The 13282-nt window shown below is 45.2% G+C and overlaps 1 protein-coding gene across 1 annotated transcript in view; it reads left to right on the top strand.

Moving 5' to 3' along the window:
* Positions 1 to 13282, top strand: part of thoc5 (THO complex subunit 5) — a 42684-nt gene that overhangs the window by 22527 nt on the left and 6875 nt on the right. Inside the window, exons 10-15 of the mRNA XM_084597786.1 lie at positions 1565 to 1667; positions 1946 to 2051; positions 2829 to 2930; positions 3653 to 3864; positions 7693 to 7796; positions 10615 to 10702. Of these exons, the coding sequence (XP_084453912.1) occupies positions 1565 to 1667; positions 1946 to 2051; positions 2829 to 2930; positions 3653 to 3864; positions 7693 to 7796; positions 10615 to 10702 (715 nt within the window). The remainder of the gene's footprint in view (positions 1 to 1564; positions 1668 to 1945; positions 2052 to 2828; positions 2931 to 3652; positions 3865 to 7692; positions 7797 to 10614; positions 10703 to 13282) is intronic.

Here is a 13282-nt window from a genome sequence, read left to right as displayed (position 1 = left end):
ATGCAACCACATTGCAGTGGCGAAGCCAGTATACAGCTTGTCACAAATCAGCAATGCTGATCAAATTTTGATGTGGTCCGACTCCCCAGGAGATTGCACATTTGGCATCTATGAAAGGAAAAGTGTTATTGTGCGCACAACTGGTGCACAGCAGTCGCAGCAGTGTTCAGCAATGCTGCGCATTACGGCAGACAGGCGGAAGTTGCCGCTGTGTGTTAACCTTTAGTGGAAAAATTTTCACGGTGCAAAGCTACCTCTAGGTCTGATTGTCTATGTGCACGTAAACGGATTGGTAAATGACACCCTTGCATTTCACTGGATGCGGATCACTTGAAACAGGCATCCTCACATCGTGCTTGCAAAGAAGTCCACTTTCATGCTCAAGCACTTTCCACAGCCACTTGACATGGAAAATCGTGGAAGAGATACATGATGTGCAAACAGGAACAGCGGTGATCCGGGAGTGGGGTCTTAACTGGTATGTTGCAGTCCCTGGATGTGAGCATCATTTGGCTCTGTTCAAAGTTGCATTCTGTTGGTGCCGTGTAGAAAATATGCGGAGTGTAACCGAAGAATGACCTTGCAGCTCAAGAGAGCACACCTGGTGCCCCTTTTTGAGTCGGCTATGAGCTTGTGTATCTCTGCATCTTCAGAATTCATTTTCTAGAGCTTCAGGGTGACTGAAATATTGAATGAACTTGACAGCACTCGGGGATAGTTTTGTAATCGGAGAGTGCTCTTCTGAGTTGACAGAACAGCTGGCCTGTAGGTCCAGAGACGTTGCCAGCGACAGTGACTAAGAACCTGAAGCGTAAGCTATGGCACCTTCACATTTTTGCGCAGTGGCATAGTGAGTTAGTGTGAATAATTATAATTAATGAAAAAGTTAATGTGTTAGCTGCACCCTCCAAGCTCGCACCTGAACTTAAAGAAAAAAAACAAAAAACTTTGGCCCTTACTCAAGTTTTTATGGTATGATGCTGAAAATTTTCACACTTAGTTTGGGAGCATTCCTAACATGCTGCACTGAAATTTGAACCTAAATCGAATAAAAAGTAAGAAAATTCGTGCTTTAGCGTAAAAAATAAGTTAGCCGTGGCATTTGTTGGCTAAGCCGCCGCTGTGCCCTTAGAGTGTAGTTTGGAGTTTTTGAGTTATTAGCTTCCAGCTTTTAGACTGATTGTCTCTCTTAGAGCTCAGAGGTGTTCCTTTTTGTGTTGCTAGTTCTGTCTAGAGGTGCCGCATTCTGTGGTTCACGTGAGCCACGTATATTGATAGTATGTGCATCGAGTGTCCCAAATGATGCGAAGTAAATAGGAAAGTCTTCTTTCCATGTTCGCTGCGACCAGATTTTGTGTGGCCGTTCCACTGATCATTGGATGCACGGTGTTGAGCCCTGTCATGGGAACGACGTCCGAGTGGTGCAGTAAATATGACAATGGGTGAAACGTGTTTCTCTGTTTTATTTTTGATTTCTTGAAATCGGCGCTCACTGAATTCACACCGTGTCTGTGTGATGGGGGGCCTCATTTTTTTCTTTTTCTCTCTGTTTCTGTGTTCTTAGAAGCGGCATAGGCGCCTGACGCGCAGTGGAGCTGGCTCCTCCAGTGTTGCCAAGTGCCTCCAGAAGCACCCGCTCTCTGTGGTGCTCACCCTGCAGCACAAAGGTGAGCTGAGCACAGATGCTGACCAGTTGCTGCAGCTGTGCTTGTGGCCTGCAGTGGAGATTGTTAGGCTCACTACTTTCGGCACTGCATAAGGAACATATGTTTTAATTTCCTGCCGGTCTGCATTTCTTGTTGGTTACTTGCTTGCTGAAAAATGAGTTTTTCTCTCCAGGGCAAGCACGTGGGCAGAGTGCTCACAAAAGTGCTGCACGAAGCAGCCTCATGAGAACTTTTTATTTTTTTGTATGTAATTTTCTCCGTATTCTTGTACATTTCAGGGTACAAACTGCAGGTGACATTCACTTACATCATTCCTCTGCACATCGTCACGGTCACAGCTAACGTCACTGAACCACATGGAATTTCGAGCGGTGTTTCCGCAAGGTAGGCACTCTTGTCACCAGCCAAACAGCCAACCTCGGTTTCAGAGGGTGAGGGTAAATCTGATCTTGGTGCGGCCAGTGTTTTTAAAGCATTTGATATTACTCCTTTTTTTTGCAGTACATTAATTTGTCGTAGCACCTAAACCAGTCATACTGCGCTCTTGACATGATCCCATTATCGCTGTCCCATGTGTGCAGTTTTATATCCGAGCGAGCACACTTGCTGTGTGTCCATGTAAGCCTACCTTAAAAAGCACAGATATTGCTTTAAATTGGTGTTTAACATGCATATATGACTGTGTGGGTTCAGCTCGCTATTTGAAAGTGGTCGTGAAGTTAAGTTCTTCCAATTTTTGTTTTGTTGTTTACGTATTTGAAGACAGTCATAAAAAAGGACCTGCTCTATGCTTTTCTGAGAACTTCTTTTTCTAAAGAAAGGAACTTGAATTGTCCCCAGGTTTTTCTTTTTTACTGTATACCTCACATTCTTCTTCCAGATGACCTGTAATCAGCTAGGTATCTTGTGCTGGGGGGATATCTCCCTGCGAGATACCAACTGTGGTCATTGCACTTTGGATTGTTCAGGGCATGCCTGTAAATATTTATGCAAAACTAAAGCAGTCATGCTGGTCGAAATTTGCTTAGGATCTAAGACTAAGACGCATTTCGAAAGCGCTTATTCACGTAGGCATGTTTAGAACCAGCACTTGGGTGCACTTAGCTATGATTGTCGAATTGATGCACATGCATAAATTTTTTTTCACCTTGCTCTCCGCAGCCCAGTTATGTGTCCATCTACAATTCTCGACAACATGTTTGGGGACGACAATGGGCTGTGTTCTCCCAACCCTGCCAACCACTTCCAGCTCAAGAAAAATGGGTAAGGAAGTGTAATTGGTACTGTCACATTTGCTCTATCTGAACATGGAGCCGATTCAGGTGGCGCGACTTGTGAAGCGTATGCATAGCACTTGACCTGCCTCCATTTAGTTGCCCCTGTTTTTTTATGATTTGGTGAGGCTCGACAGTGCTGCTGCGCGGCTTTTGACTTGTATAGGAGCATAATAGTTGCTGAAGGTGGCTGATCACAATGCATGAGTATATATAAACCTGTCCCGAAAGGTTTATTTGCGGCGCAACATTAGGAAACAAGGAAAGAAGCTTTTTTTTCTGCTTTTGCATGCAGCCTGAAGTAGTGGCCTCATTCACCATTAGATGTACTGTCAAACAGTGCTTTTGGAGCTGAAGTACGCATTGATTGCGTAACAAAAAGTGTCACATACCTGGCAGTCAGTCTCCTTCCCTGTTGGCCAAAATTTCTGCTGGTCAGAATTGACAAATAGGAGCAGGGCTGATTGATGAGTTTGCAACAGGTGCACGGCGGCTTTTATGATGTGATTGTTGCGTATACAGCCTCTGGAGGGAAGAGAATTATACCTTCTCTCCCCAAATCGTGCTGCACAAAGTTTTGGCAGTGAGAATGTTTCTTTGCATGAGGGGCTTATTGTGGTGTATGCACTCTATTGTGCTGTATGATACTGTGAATGACTGTGCAGCATTTGCTGTTCAGTACAGTAGTGGTTTTTCCCAACCCGTGTGCAGGCTGGTGGACTTCTCTCAGGTGGTGGCCGAGGTGGGCAAAGCATACCGGTGGGCGCAGCGCCTCTCTGGCCTTGAGTTCCTGCAAGGTTGCAGCTCTGCCACTGTTGTGGCCAGCCACGAGGTGGGCCGAGCGTTCGTCGAGGAGCTCGTGCAGACTGTCACCACCCGTTTTGCGGCACGCGTGGTCCTCTACGAGCAGCTTCTCTCATTGGGTGAGGGCGCAGTCACCCTGGGCTTTCCTTTCGTTTTTCTTTTTTCACCATCTGCTTCATTTCTTTCCTCATGGTGTGGCCGAGGCGTCCACTGGAAAATAAAAGTTTCTGTGCCTCTCCTGGCACCTGGCAGGTGGCAGCAGCTGCCTGCCAGGTACACGAAAAAGCCACCTACCGGGATTTATAGGTGTCATAATTGAGATAAATCTGCCTTGTCCCTTGTATGGGAGACATGGGAGAGACGAAAGAGGCAGATACAACAAAAGACTTGGATATAACGAAAGTCCTTAGTCTGCTCTTCTTTACTGAATGAGTGGAGTTGAAAGCGCGTATGTATTAGTATATCCTTCCCCGTCAAGCCAGTTAATTGCCTCTAATTGTTTTCTAAGAGTAGGAAACAGGCATTGTTTAAAAAAAATAAAGGGGTCCCCGAAAAGTTAGTATGAAAATGTCTATGAAATGTGCGCATTAATATAGTGGAAATGCCACTGAGCTTTCACTCTGAGTGCACTAACACAAAGATGAGCCGATAATTTACAGGACAATTTTAAAAGCTCCCACTTTTGTTCCTGAGAGAGACCCCGATGCTGAGGTTTTGCTCGAGTCTCTGCACATGGCATTGTCTAGCGCATGTGACATCAGCAATGTAATGCTATCATAGATTCGTCAGCGCCATGGTGAAAAAGGGAGGGTGCTTCCCCAACCAGGCTGGAGACTGCGGCATGTCTTCTTTTCCACTTTCTGCTCCACTCTATATCCTTGGCGGGTGAGCAAAAAAAAAAAAAAAAAGGGCAAAATGTGTAAACAATGTAACCAGGTTGGATGACTACACTTCCGTGGTAGCTTTAATCGACGTAAATGTCATTCACCAGGAAGTGTCTGCTTTGACCTTGATCTAACCTTCAGAAGCACAACATAGCAACAGAGTGGCTCTAAGTTACCGCGGGTGAGCAACATCCACCATGGTGGACATGACCCTTCATCTTTGATGAACATTGGCATGAAAGTTGCGTGACATCACTGCCGGTCTCCTGTATAAAAACAAATAGCAGCCTGTGAGCACTGTGTAGCCAAGTTGAACCTAGTCAGATGGCGCAAACATTGCTTAGCATCAGTTAAATAGTCAAAACAAGCCAAGATTGATCATCCTAAACTTAGCTACCACTTGTAAAACTAGCTTCAACTATGCGTGAAACCCTGCTAATTATTTATCAGAGCAAAAAGTTTTCTTTCGACCATATTCAGATCCTTTCAGCACTAAAGACTCTAACCTCTTGAGTTGTCAGTGTCAAGGAAGACATAGCAACTAACTGGCTGCATGTATGGTTCACAGCCTTTGTGATGGAAAAAATTGCCATTTGTGAGCAGTGTTGCCGGAATAGAGATAATACTAATGCGGTGCCTTCCCACATTGAGCAGCCTGATTTGAAGAGGCCTTCCCTTAGACCTCTTGATATCTTTTCAGTTTAATACATATGCAAGTGAGTGAGAAGACTCAGAGGCATGTACTTGTTTCTTTTTTTTGTTTGTTTTACCGTTTTTGGGCTTTATATTTACACTTTATTGCTCACTTCTGGGACAGTGTAATGAGCACTGCATGAAATTGCTACGGTTCTAATTTCAAATGGGGAAGAAACTAAATCTGTTGGTTTGTCCTGCTCATGTCACGCAGAGGATGGGCACATGGTGGTTTAACTGTACTCTGAGATGACCATCATTTTGTAGTGTGCCAAGGCAACGCCTCCTCTATTTTTACAATGCCGGCCGAACCAACCGCTTCTCAATGGTAGCAGTCGGTACACCTCAACATCATTTAGTTACTGCGTTGTGGTGCTACATTTACAGTACAAGCTGCTTGCATACGGGCATGGTGCTGGCGTTCTGGTGATCGCTCGCTCCTACACAAGCACTACACATCTTCCAGATTCTTGCTTCATGCCCCTTCTGGTGTAGCTCCTGCTTCATCTATGGTGCGGTGCTTTTTCAAATGCCACTTGGCTGGAGCGGCATCTTTGCTCCTCGTTGACAGCGGTGGCTTCAGCGTTCGCTCTTCTTATCAACTGAGCATTGCAGCCGCGTACCTGACGCATTGTTTGACGTGTTTTTATTGCTTATTGCTGTTCTTGCGAGGTGAATGAAGCGTTGTAAGTTGTTAGATTAGTACATTTCGCCCACAAAAGCACCTCGCTTACGTAGTGCTTTCTTTGCGGCTCGCTAATTCTGCGTTTATCGGTGTGTTTGCCTCTTCTTCACCCGTGTCTCGCTTGCGCTGTTATTTCTTTGCATCTGTTTAGCCCTAACTGACCACAAATGAATCCTATCAGTGCAGCAGTTACAGCAAGAGAGAGATGCCAAGCTGATAACTTAATTGGCAGTCAGTAAGAGCTTTGGCATCAGCTGCAGTGCCATGCGTTTGGTAATGGAGTCCTTTCTACTTTCTACACAGTCGTAGCGGTTAGCTACCACGGACACAGAAAAACGAACACAGCTCATCCTGGCAAAAGTAGAGCTGCGACTTGAAAGCTGTTGATACCTGGTAGCTTTGAAAATTGCCTTCTCAGATAGATTTACCATACCTTTATTTCATTCTCCTATATTCTTTATTAAACTTGCCTGAGTCGAAAACCAACATAGCGTAACTTACTACTAACTGCCTTTACCCTCCGATTTCATATTTCGGCCCAGCAGTTTCATTGCCATTGCCAGAAATGCTCCATTTTGTAGCCAAAAAACATACGTAATCCCAACAAGCTGCCACAGCATCTTGTAGTAATGCCAACGCTGCTGCACACCACTATATGTGGGCCTCTTTTTTAAAACCAGCACTTGTAGCTGCTCAACGATAAGCAGCATCATAGACGGTTTGGTCTGGGATACCCCAATACCTGACAGGCAGCCCGATGACCATGAGGGATGCAGAGTGCCACCCCCAAGGAAAGAGAGAACGTAATGAAAAACTGCTTTTTGCACTGTCTGGTATCTGGTATCTGTCTCCCACAAACTTAAAGCAAGTGATAAAGGTAGGCAACGGAGGAAAATAGGAAAAAAGGACAGGAGGGGGCCGTGGACGGTTGGATCGGCCGTACTCTACAGGCATTATGAAAACAGAAAGGGTTTTGGCTCAATGGCTGTGGTGGTGATTTGATGGCTGTTGGTTGACCTTCGAGTTGCTGGATGTTTGTGTGGCTTCATTTTTTTCTTGCTCATTTTGATTCCTTTCTAGAAATTGTTGCCTCATGCCTCTTTTGCCTGCCAGTCTTCATAATCTTTTTAGCCTCTGAGAAGGAACCCCAGTGGATTTCAGGAGATGCCAAAGAAGCCCTGTTATCCTGGCTTCAGCCTTTTGTTTCCCAACATGCATGCGGATACATGATCCCCCTAAAAAATGACTGGCTCTGTAATGAAGCAGTCTGCAGTGAGCAATTTCAGTGCAGTCAGTTCCAAAGTAAGGTGGGCTGATGCAGGGAAGGGATAGAGGCATGCATGGGGTTTCATGGAACCGGAGGAGCATTCCAATGAACCTAAGAGTTCTGGAGAACTCAGTTTGAGAACCACTGGCGACTACTGGAAAGAATCATCAATGACCAGAAGTGTGTCACTGCTGCTTTGAGAACCATCCGTCAGAGGTGTTGCACTTTAATGTCCAGCTATACACTAGCTTGCTGATATTTTCGTAGTAGCAACTGGAGGTGTATCAAGTGTTTTTTTCGGCAAGTGAGTCGTTCACTCACGATTGCACTGTATTTTCCCTGCCCTCACATGCCGACTTTCTACTTCTCTAGTGCAACTCTTTGCACTGCTGGTTGGTTTTTTCTGCTTGTGCTGCAGAGAAGGGTGTGGTGCCGGTTCCGGCACAGCTGTCCGACCACTTTCCCAGCAAGGTGACTTCGATGCTGAAGCATTGGACACAAGTGACGCATGCCGACGTTGAGGTGAGCATTCACCACACCTGCGGGCTCTTCGCTAATTACCTGCTTTCTGGTGTTTTGTCACTTTGTATGTGAAGTTTGTGGGATGTGCGCTTTTAGGAATGCAGTTTTGCACACTTTGAGAAACAGGGGTTGTTCTGTCAGGACCTAAGCGTGACATTATGTAAAATATTGCCTATGATAACCAGGGTTGATAACACAGAGCCTCTTCAGTTCAGAATGGTTTTTACATCAGCAGACACAGTGCTCTGAAATAGAGGTTTTGCTGAGTTTCATAACCAGGAGGTTTGAAACTGTTCTGCAGTGCTTCATGATGTGCACAGGAGCCGTATACACAGTAAACTGCCTTTGCTTGTAAGCAGTCTGTAAATGCTCAAATGTGTTTAAAAGTGATTACTTTAAATTTTCGTTAAAAGTTGCAGCACCACTAGCAAGGAAGTTGACGCCTATGTTTTTCCTCTGATAGCCTTCGTGATTCAAGTCGTGTCACGAGGCTGAGTCAGCGACACGGTGGCGGCAGAGAACTTGTGTTGGTTGATCGAGAGTGGTTGCTACTGGCTAGCTTCTCTGCAGCGTCTCATTCCTTTGATTAGTTGTGCAGTCAACGGTGACCGTTATGAGTACTGTTTCTTTGTGTAAAAAGGCGTGCCTGACAAAAGTGCTCGGGCAAGCAGGCAAGCATATCGGGAACCCTATGCGTAGTACTTATCTCAAAAACACTCACAGCGCCATCAAGAGAAGGCTGCCCTGCAGTTCTGTCAAGCAGCGTGGTGTCCCCGTGTTTGTACACGACTGTACAGCTTCGCAGAAAGTCATTTCGAAATGAACTTATCCAGTGGCTGTACTACTTATCTCTCTCGCTTTTATTGGCCGTTTGCAGCGACATGACTTCTTTGACATTGCTGAAGAAACTTGGCCTCTTATTAAAAGGACACTGAGAAAATTGATGCTTGATTGATTGAGTGCTGCATTCCAATGTAAATTGCATTTTTATTCAAAGGTTCTGCAGCCAGACTGCACTGCTATTATGTTAGTTATCATGGACTTTGTAATGCTTGGTGGGCAACACTGCAAGCCTTAATTCACTGCGTTTATTCACTGTTGAATAAACGCAGAAAGTGCCACAGAACTCCCAGTGGGAGAATTTTACCTCGAGCAAATATGGGATGGAGTCATTCTTGTTGTCCACTTAACGTTGTGGCTGACTGCAAAAAAGACAACACTTGGCAGTTTTATCATGCTGACTTGACTCTAACTTAACTTTTTTCTTCTGAAAAATATCACCTAAAAATCACATGCACTCTCGAGTCAAATATGAAAATTAAACTATGCCAGCAACACTTTATCGTCATTACGTCACAAGATGGCAGCTTGGTATTTCTTGCAAGTTCATTTACCACAACTGTTGTTGTTGATAGGCCTCGCTAGCAGCCCAAAAGGGGATGTGCATCGACTGTGAAAGTGCATCGAGTTCACTACGGTGCCGGATTGAAGAAAAGAAAAAGTTGGTCTTGTTGTGCGCAGCAGCGAGTGTCATTCGGGCAGCCTCACTTGCATTTGGTGTTCCTGAAACTTGTGTGCACAATTGACGGAAGCAGAGGCTGGACTTTCTACAGCAGATTGGCTCGGAAGGGTTTCATCAGGGTGAGGAAAAGCTTGCCAACTTGCTACAACAGCTAGCAGACCACAGGCCTTCAACTACTGAAGTCTTGAAAGTTAGCTCTGTGTACCTGGTGATCCAGAAAGGTTTTTACGAGGACAAAGTTTCAAGCCAGTAGGTAGTGAATTGGGAACTTGATGAAAAGGCATTGATCTTCACTTTGAAGGTGAACAGGCATCTGAAAGACAGGTGTGATTGAGGCAATGGTGCCAGTTACTTAGTCGTCGCATTGCAGTGGCTGCTTTAAATGTTATTTGAAGTGAGGAAGAGTCATTTTGTTGTCGAAGAACTAAATCTGGTGTGCATTGCAGTAATGCATTGCATTTTTTTCTCACCATGGAAAACGGGTGCAAGTTCCAATCAAGGGCATATGCTTTTACGGTATACAACGAAAGGCCTTTTATTTATCGACACACGGTGGTATGGCTGCCTCCTAGAAAGCCCATTAGACTTACTTCCAAACTGGTCCAGAACACCATGCGGTAATAATTGCTGCACCTTCCAAACACATGGTGCATTAACCTGCATTCCACTACGTTTTCACGTGTTAAGGTCCTGGCTTTTTTGTGTGTGTGTGTTTGATATTCGTTCAGCTGCACTGCTTATTCAGTAGCACGCTCATGTAATGCCTCTCAGAAATGTAGATCATTTTGTACTCAAGCTTTTGGAGAACTATCACCTGGCATGCACGTATGACACAAGGTTCTAGTCCTGACTTGTTATATGCCTTGCAGAAAAATTTTCAGAATTTATTTGACAACTGAGAGCTCAGTACAAAAGCGACATGAAATCTGGGCTGTTAAGTAGAAACAGTAGTCATCTGGTTTGGCTTGGTTTGGTTTATGGGGTTTAACGTCCCAAAGCAACTCAGGCTATGAGAGACGCCGTAGTAGAGGACTCCGCAAATTTCGACCACCTGGGTTCTTTAACGTGCACTGATATCACACAGCACATGGGCACTTTGTTTTCTGCCTCCATCAAAAAGCTGCCGCCGAGGCCGGGATTCGATCCGGCACTTTTAAGAACAGTAGTTCCTAAGGATCTGGCATCTTTAGAAACCATGCGCCACCCCAGCGGGGTGAAACAGCAGTCATTGCTGGTGAGCTTACATGGCATCAAGCGCCGTACTTGATATCTTCTTGATGAATGTTGGCATTTCAGAACCACCCCTCCCACAAGGAAATGGAGGACCTGGGCTTGATACGAGGAGATGAGCTTGTGTACCAAGCTGTGTTTCGGCGAGGATCTGGTAAGTCTCACCCTTCACACAGGTTTTCAATTAAGATTGACTTGGCTGAAACTATAGTCAGATATGCTCAGCGTAGCAGTGAGTCCTGCACTGTCTTTTTGCACTGTGTTTCAAAGACCCATGTAAGGGCTAAAGGAACACAAGTTGCATCTTAGCACCTGCAAAGTGGAGAAAGACAACTTGCTCATATAGACAGGCTCCTTTATTCGTTTTGGTTATTGCCTACCTTGTGCTTATTGTTATCACTGCTTGTTAGGCATACTGTTTGCAATAAGTGACGAGGCTGCATTCCTTGTAGCCTCAAATTTATTCATTGTTCACTGTGAGCAAACATCCGGGCATATCCTTATGAGAGTGTTACAGAGGCTGCAGCAACGGCTTCCAGAAACGCAGTAGTACAGTTGTTCTCGATATATTGAGTCAGGATATATTGAATTATTGCTGATGTCTAATAGTCTGAATGTACCCTTGAAAATTCTTTGCGAAACTAAATTAGTTTTTGTGTTTATTAAACTCTCGTTCAGCAGACCTTTCACTCTATCACTCCTTCCCCCTGCAAGTTGTGCTTCTCCAAATGAGTAATATTACGTTTCCTGCGGAGAGCCAGGTACACTGCATGGCGTCGGACACCTATAGGGGTGGAAGTGCTGCTCCATTTTCTCCATTCTGCTCCAAACTGCTTTTCCTGCTCCATCCTGCTCCAAAATGGAATATCGCTCCGAAAGTGCTTTAAATTGGCTACCTCGATATTTTGTCATCAACTTTACCAGAACACAGCTCCGTGTACGTGCTGAAGGGGCCGCCCTAGTTAAAACTATGGGAGCACATCATTGGCAGAATTATAATGCACTCACACTGGGTTTAATACGTATAAAATTTTAATCAACTAGAAATAACATAGTGCAGAACAAATTTGTGAATAAATTTTGAGCAAACCACAGCCGATTGGAGGGAAATAGTGAAAAAAAAATGTTTTGTGTACTTGATCCAGCACCTTCTCCCAGCCTTTTAAATTGCCGTCGGGGAGAGAAGGGAGGACAGCGAGCGACGCAGTCACCCCGTGGGCTGCTTTAAGCTGAAGGAAACTGGACCGGCTGCAAAGAGCTACTAAAATTGTTCTAATGGTTCAGCTGTGAAAACAAGCACATACGAGCACTTTATCATCGAGCCTCTGCTAGGAACAAGCGTGCCAAGCCATTCAACAAAAGCATACTTTGTGGGTGACACAACAAAGGTGCTAGTCACTAGAAATGTTCTCAAGAGTTTTGAACAGCTGTACAGGGCCTATCACCAATGTGTTTAAATTGAGGAAGTGTCAGCATCGCTCCGGTGATACCGTATTTACTCGCGTATAACCCGCCCCTGCATATAACCCGCACCCCTAACTTTGAACCCCATGAAATAAAAAAAAAATATCCTCGCGTATAACCCGCACACTTACCTGAAAAAATGAGGACTAGGAAGTTACAACTGAGCAAACAGTCACCATTTTAGTTTTCAAAACAAATATATTTGAAAACGACTGCCGCAACGTTGTCAGTGCTGTCGTTCAATTGAAATGTTCTCAAGAGTTTTGAACAGCTGTACAGGGCCTATCACCAATGTGTTTAAATTAAGGAAGTGTCAGCATCGCTCCGGTGATACCATATTTACTCGTGTATAACCCGCCCCTGCATATAACCCGCACCCCTAACTTTGAACCCCATGAAATAAAAAAAATATCCTCACGTATAACCCGCACACTTACCTGAAAAAATGAGGACTAGGAAGTTATAACTGAGCAAACAGTCACCATTTTAGTTTTCAAAACAAATATATTTGAAAACGACTGCCGCAACGCTGTCAGTGCTGTCGTTCAATTGTCAATTGTTGCCGCTCTCACTGCTGCCGTCCGAGGCTTCATCGCCGCTCTCAAAGACGTAATCATCTTCGGAACCATCTAGGCTGTTGCTTATGGCACGCTTCTTGAAACTCTTGCGTACCATGTCGGCCGGGATCATCCCCCATGCATCTACGATCCACTGGCACAGCAGTGCAATATCTGGCCTTCGCACGCGTCCCGTCGGCGTAAGGGCGTAAAGGCCGTCGGCCATCCACTGGGCATATAGCCGCTTCACGTGAGCCTTGAAAGGCTTATTGATGCACACGTCGAGTGGTTGGAGCATGGAAGTCATGCCGCCAGGTATTACGACAAGGTCTGTGCCGTTGTCAGCGAGGCGAGCTTTCACCGTGTCAGTGCAGTGGCCTCGGAAGGAATCCAGCACCAGAATCGAACGGCGTGCCAACAAGGCAGCTGGTCTTTTTTCCCAGATTGCTTGAATCCAGTCAATGACGAGGTCACTGTTCATCCACGAGTTATCTTCCACTCGCACAACAATTCCTGGGGGAAGTGGTGTACTCGGTAGAGTCTTGCGCTTGAATATTACATACGGGCGCAGTTTGGTGCTGTCGGCCAAAGCACACATCACTGTGCAGCGCAGCTTGGTGTTGCCGCCAGTCAGCACACTAACAGATTTTGCGCCCTTTTTTTCCAGGGTTGTGTCCATGGGCATCTCGAAATATACTGGCGTTTGGTCAGCA

The sequence above is a fragment of the Amblyomma maculatum genome, chromosome 3 (genome assembly GCF_055883805.1).
Source record: "Amblyomma maculatum isolate TAMU_Amacu chromosome 3, ASM5588380v1, whole genome shotgun sequence".
Classification (NCBI taxonomy): Eukaryota; Metazoa; Arthropoda; class Arachnida; order Ixodida; family Ixodidae; genus Amblyomma; species Amblyomma maculatum.
This window is presented reverse-complemented; position numbering and strand designations above follow the sequence as displayed.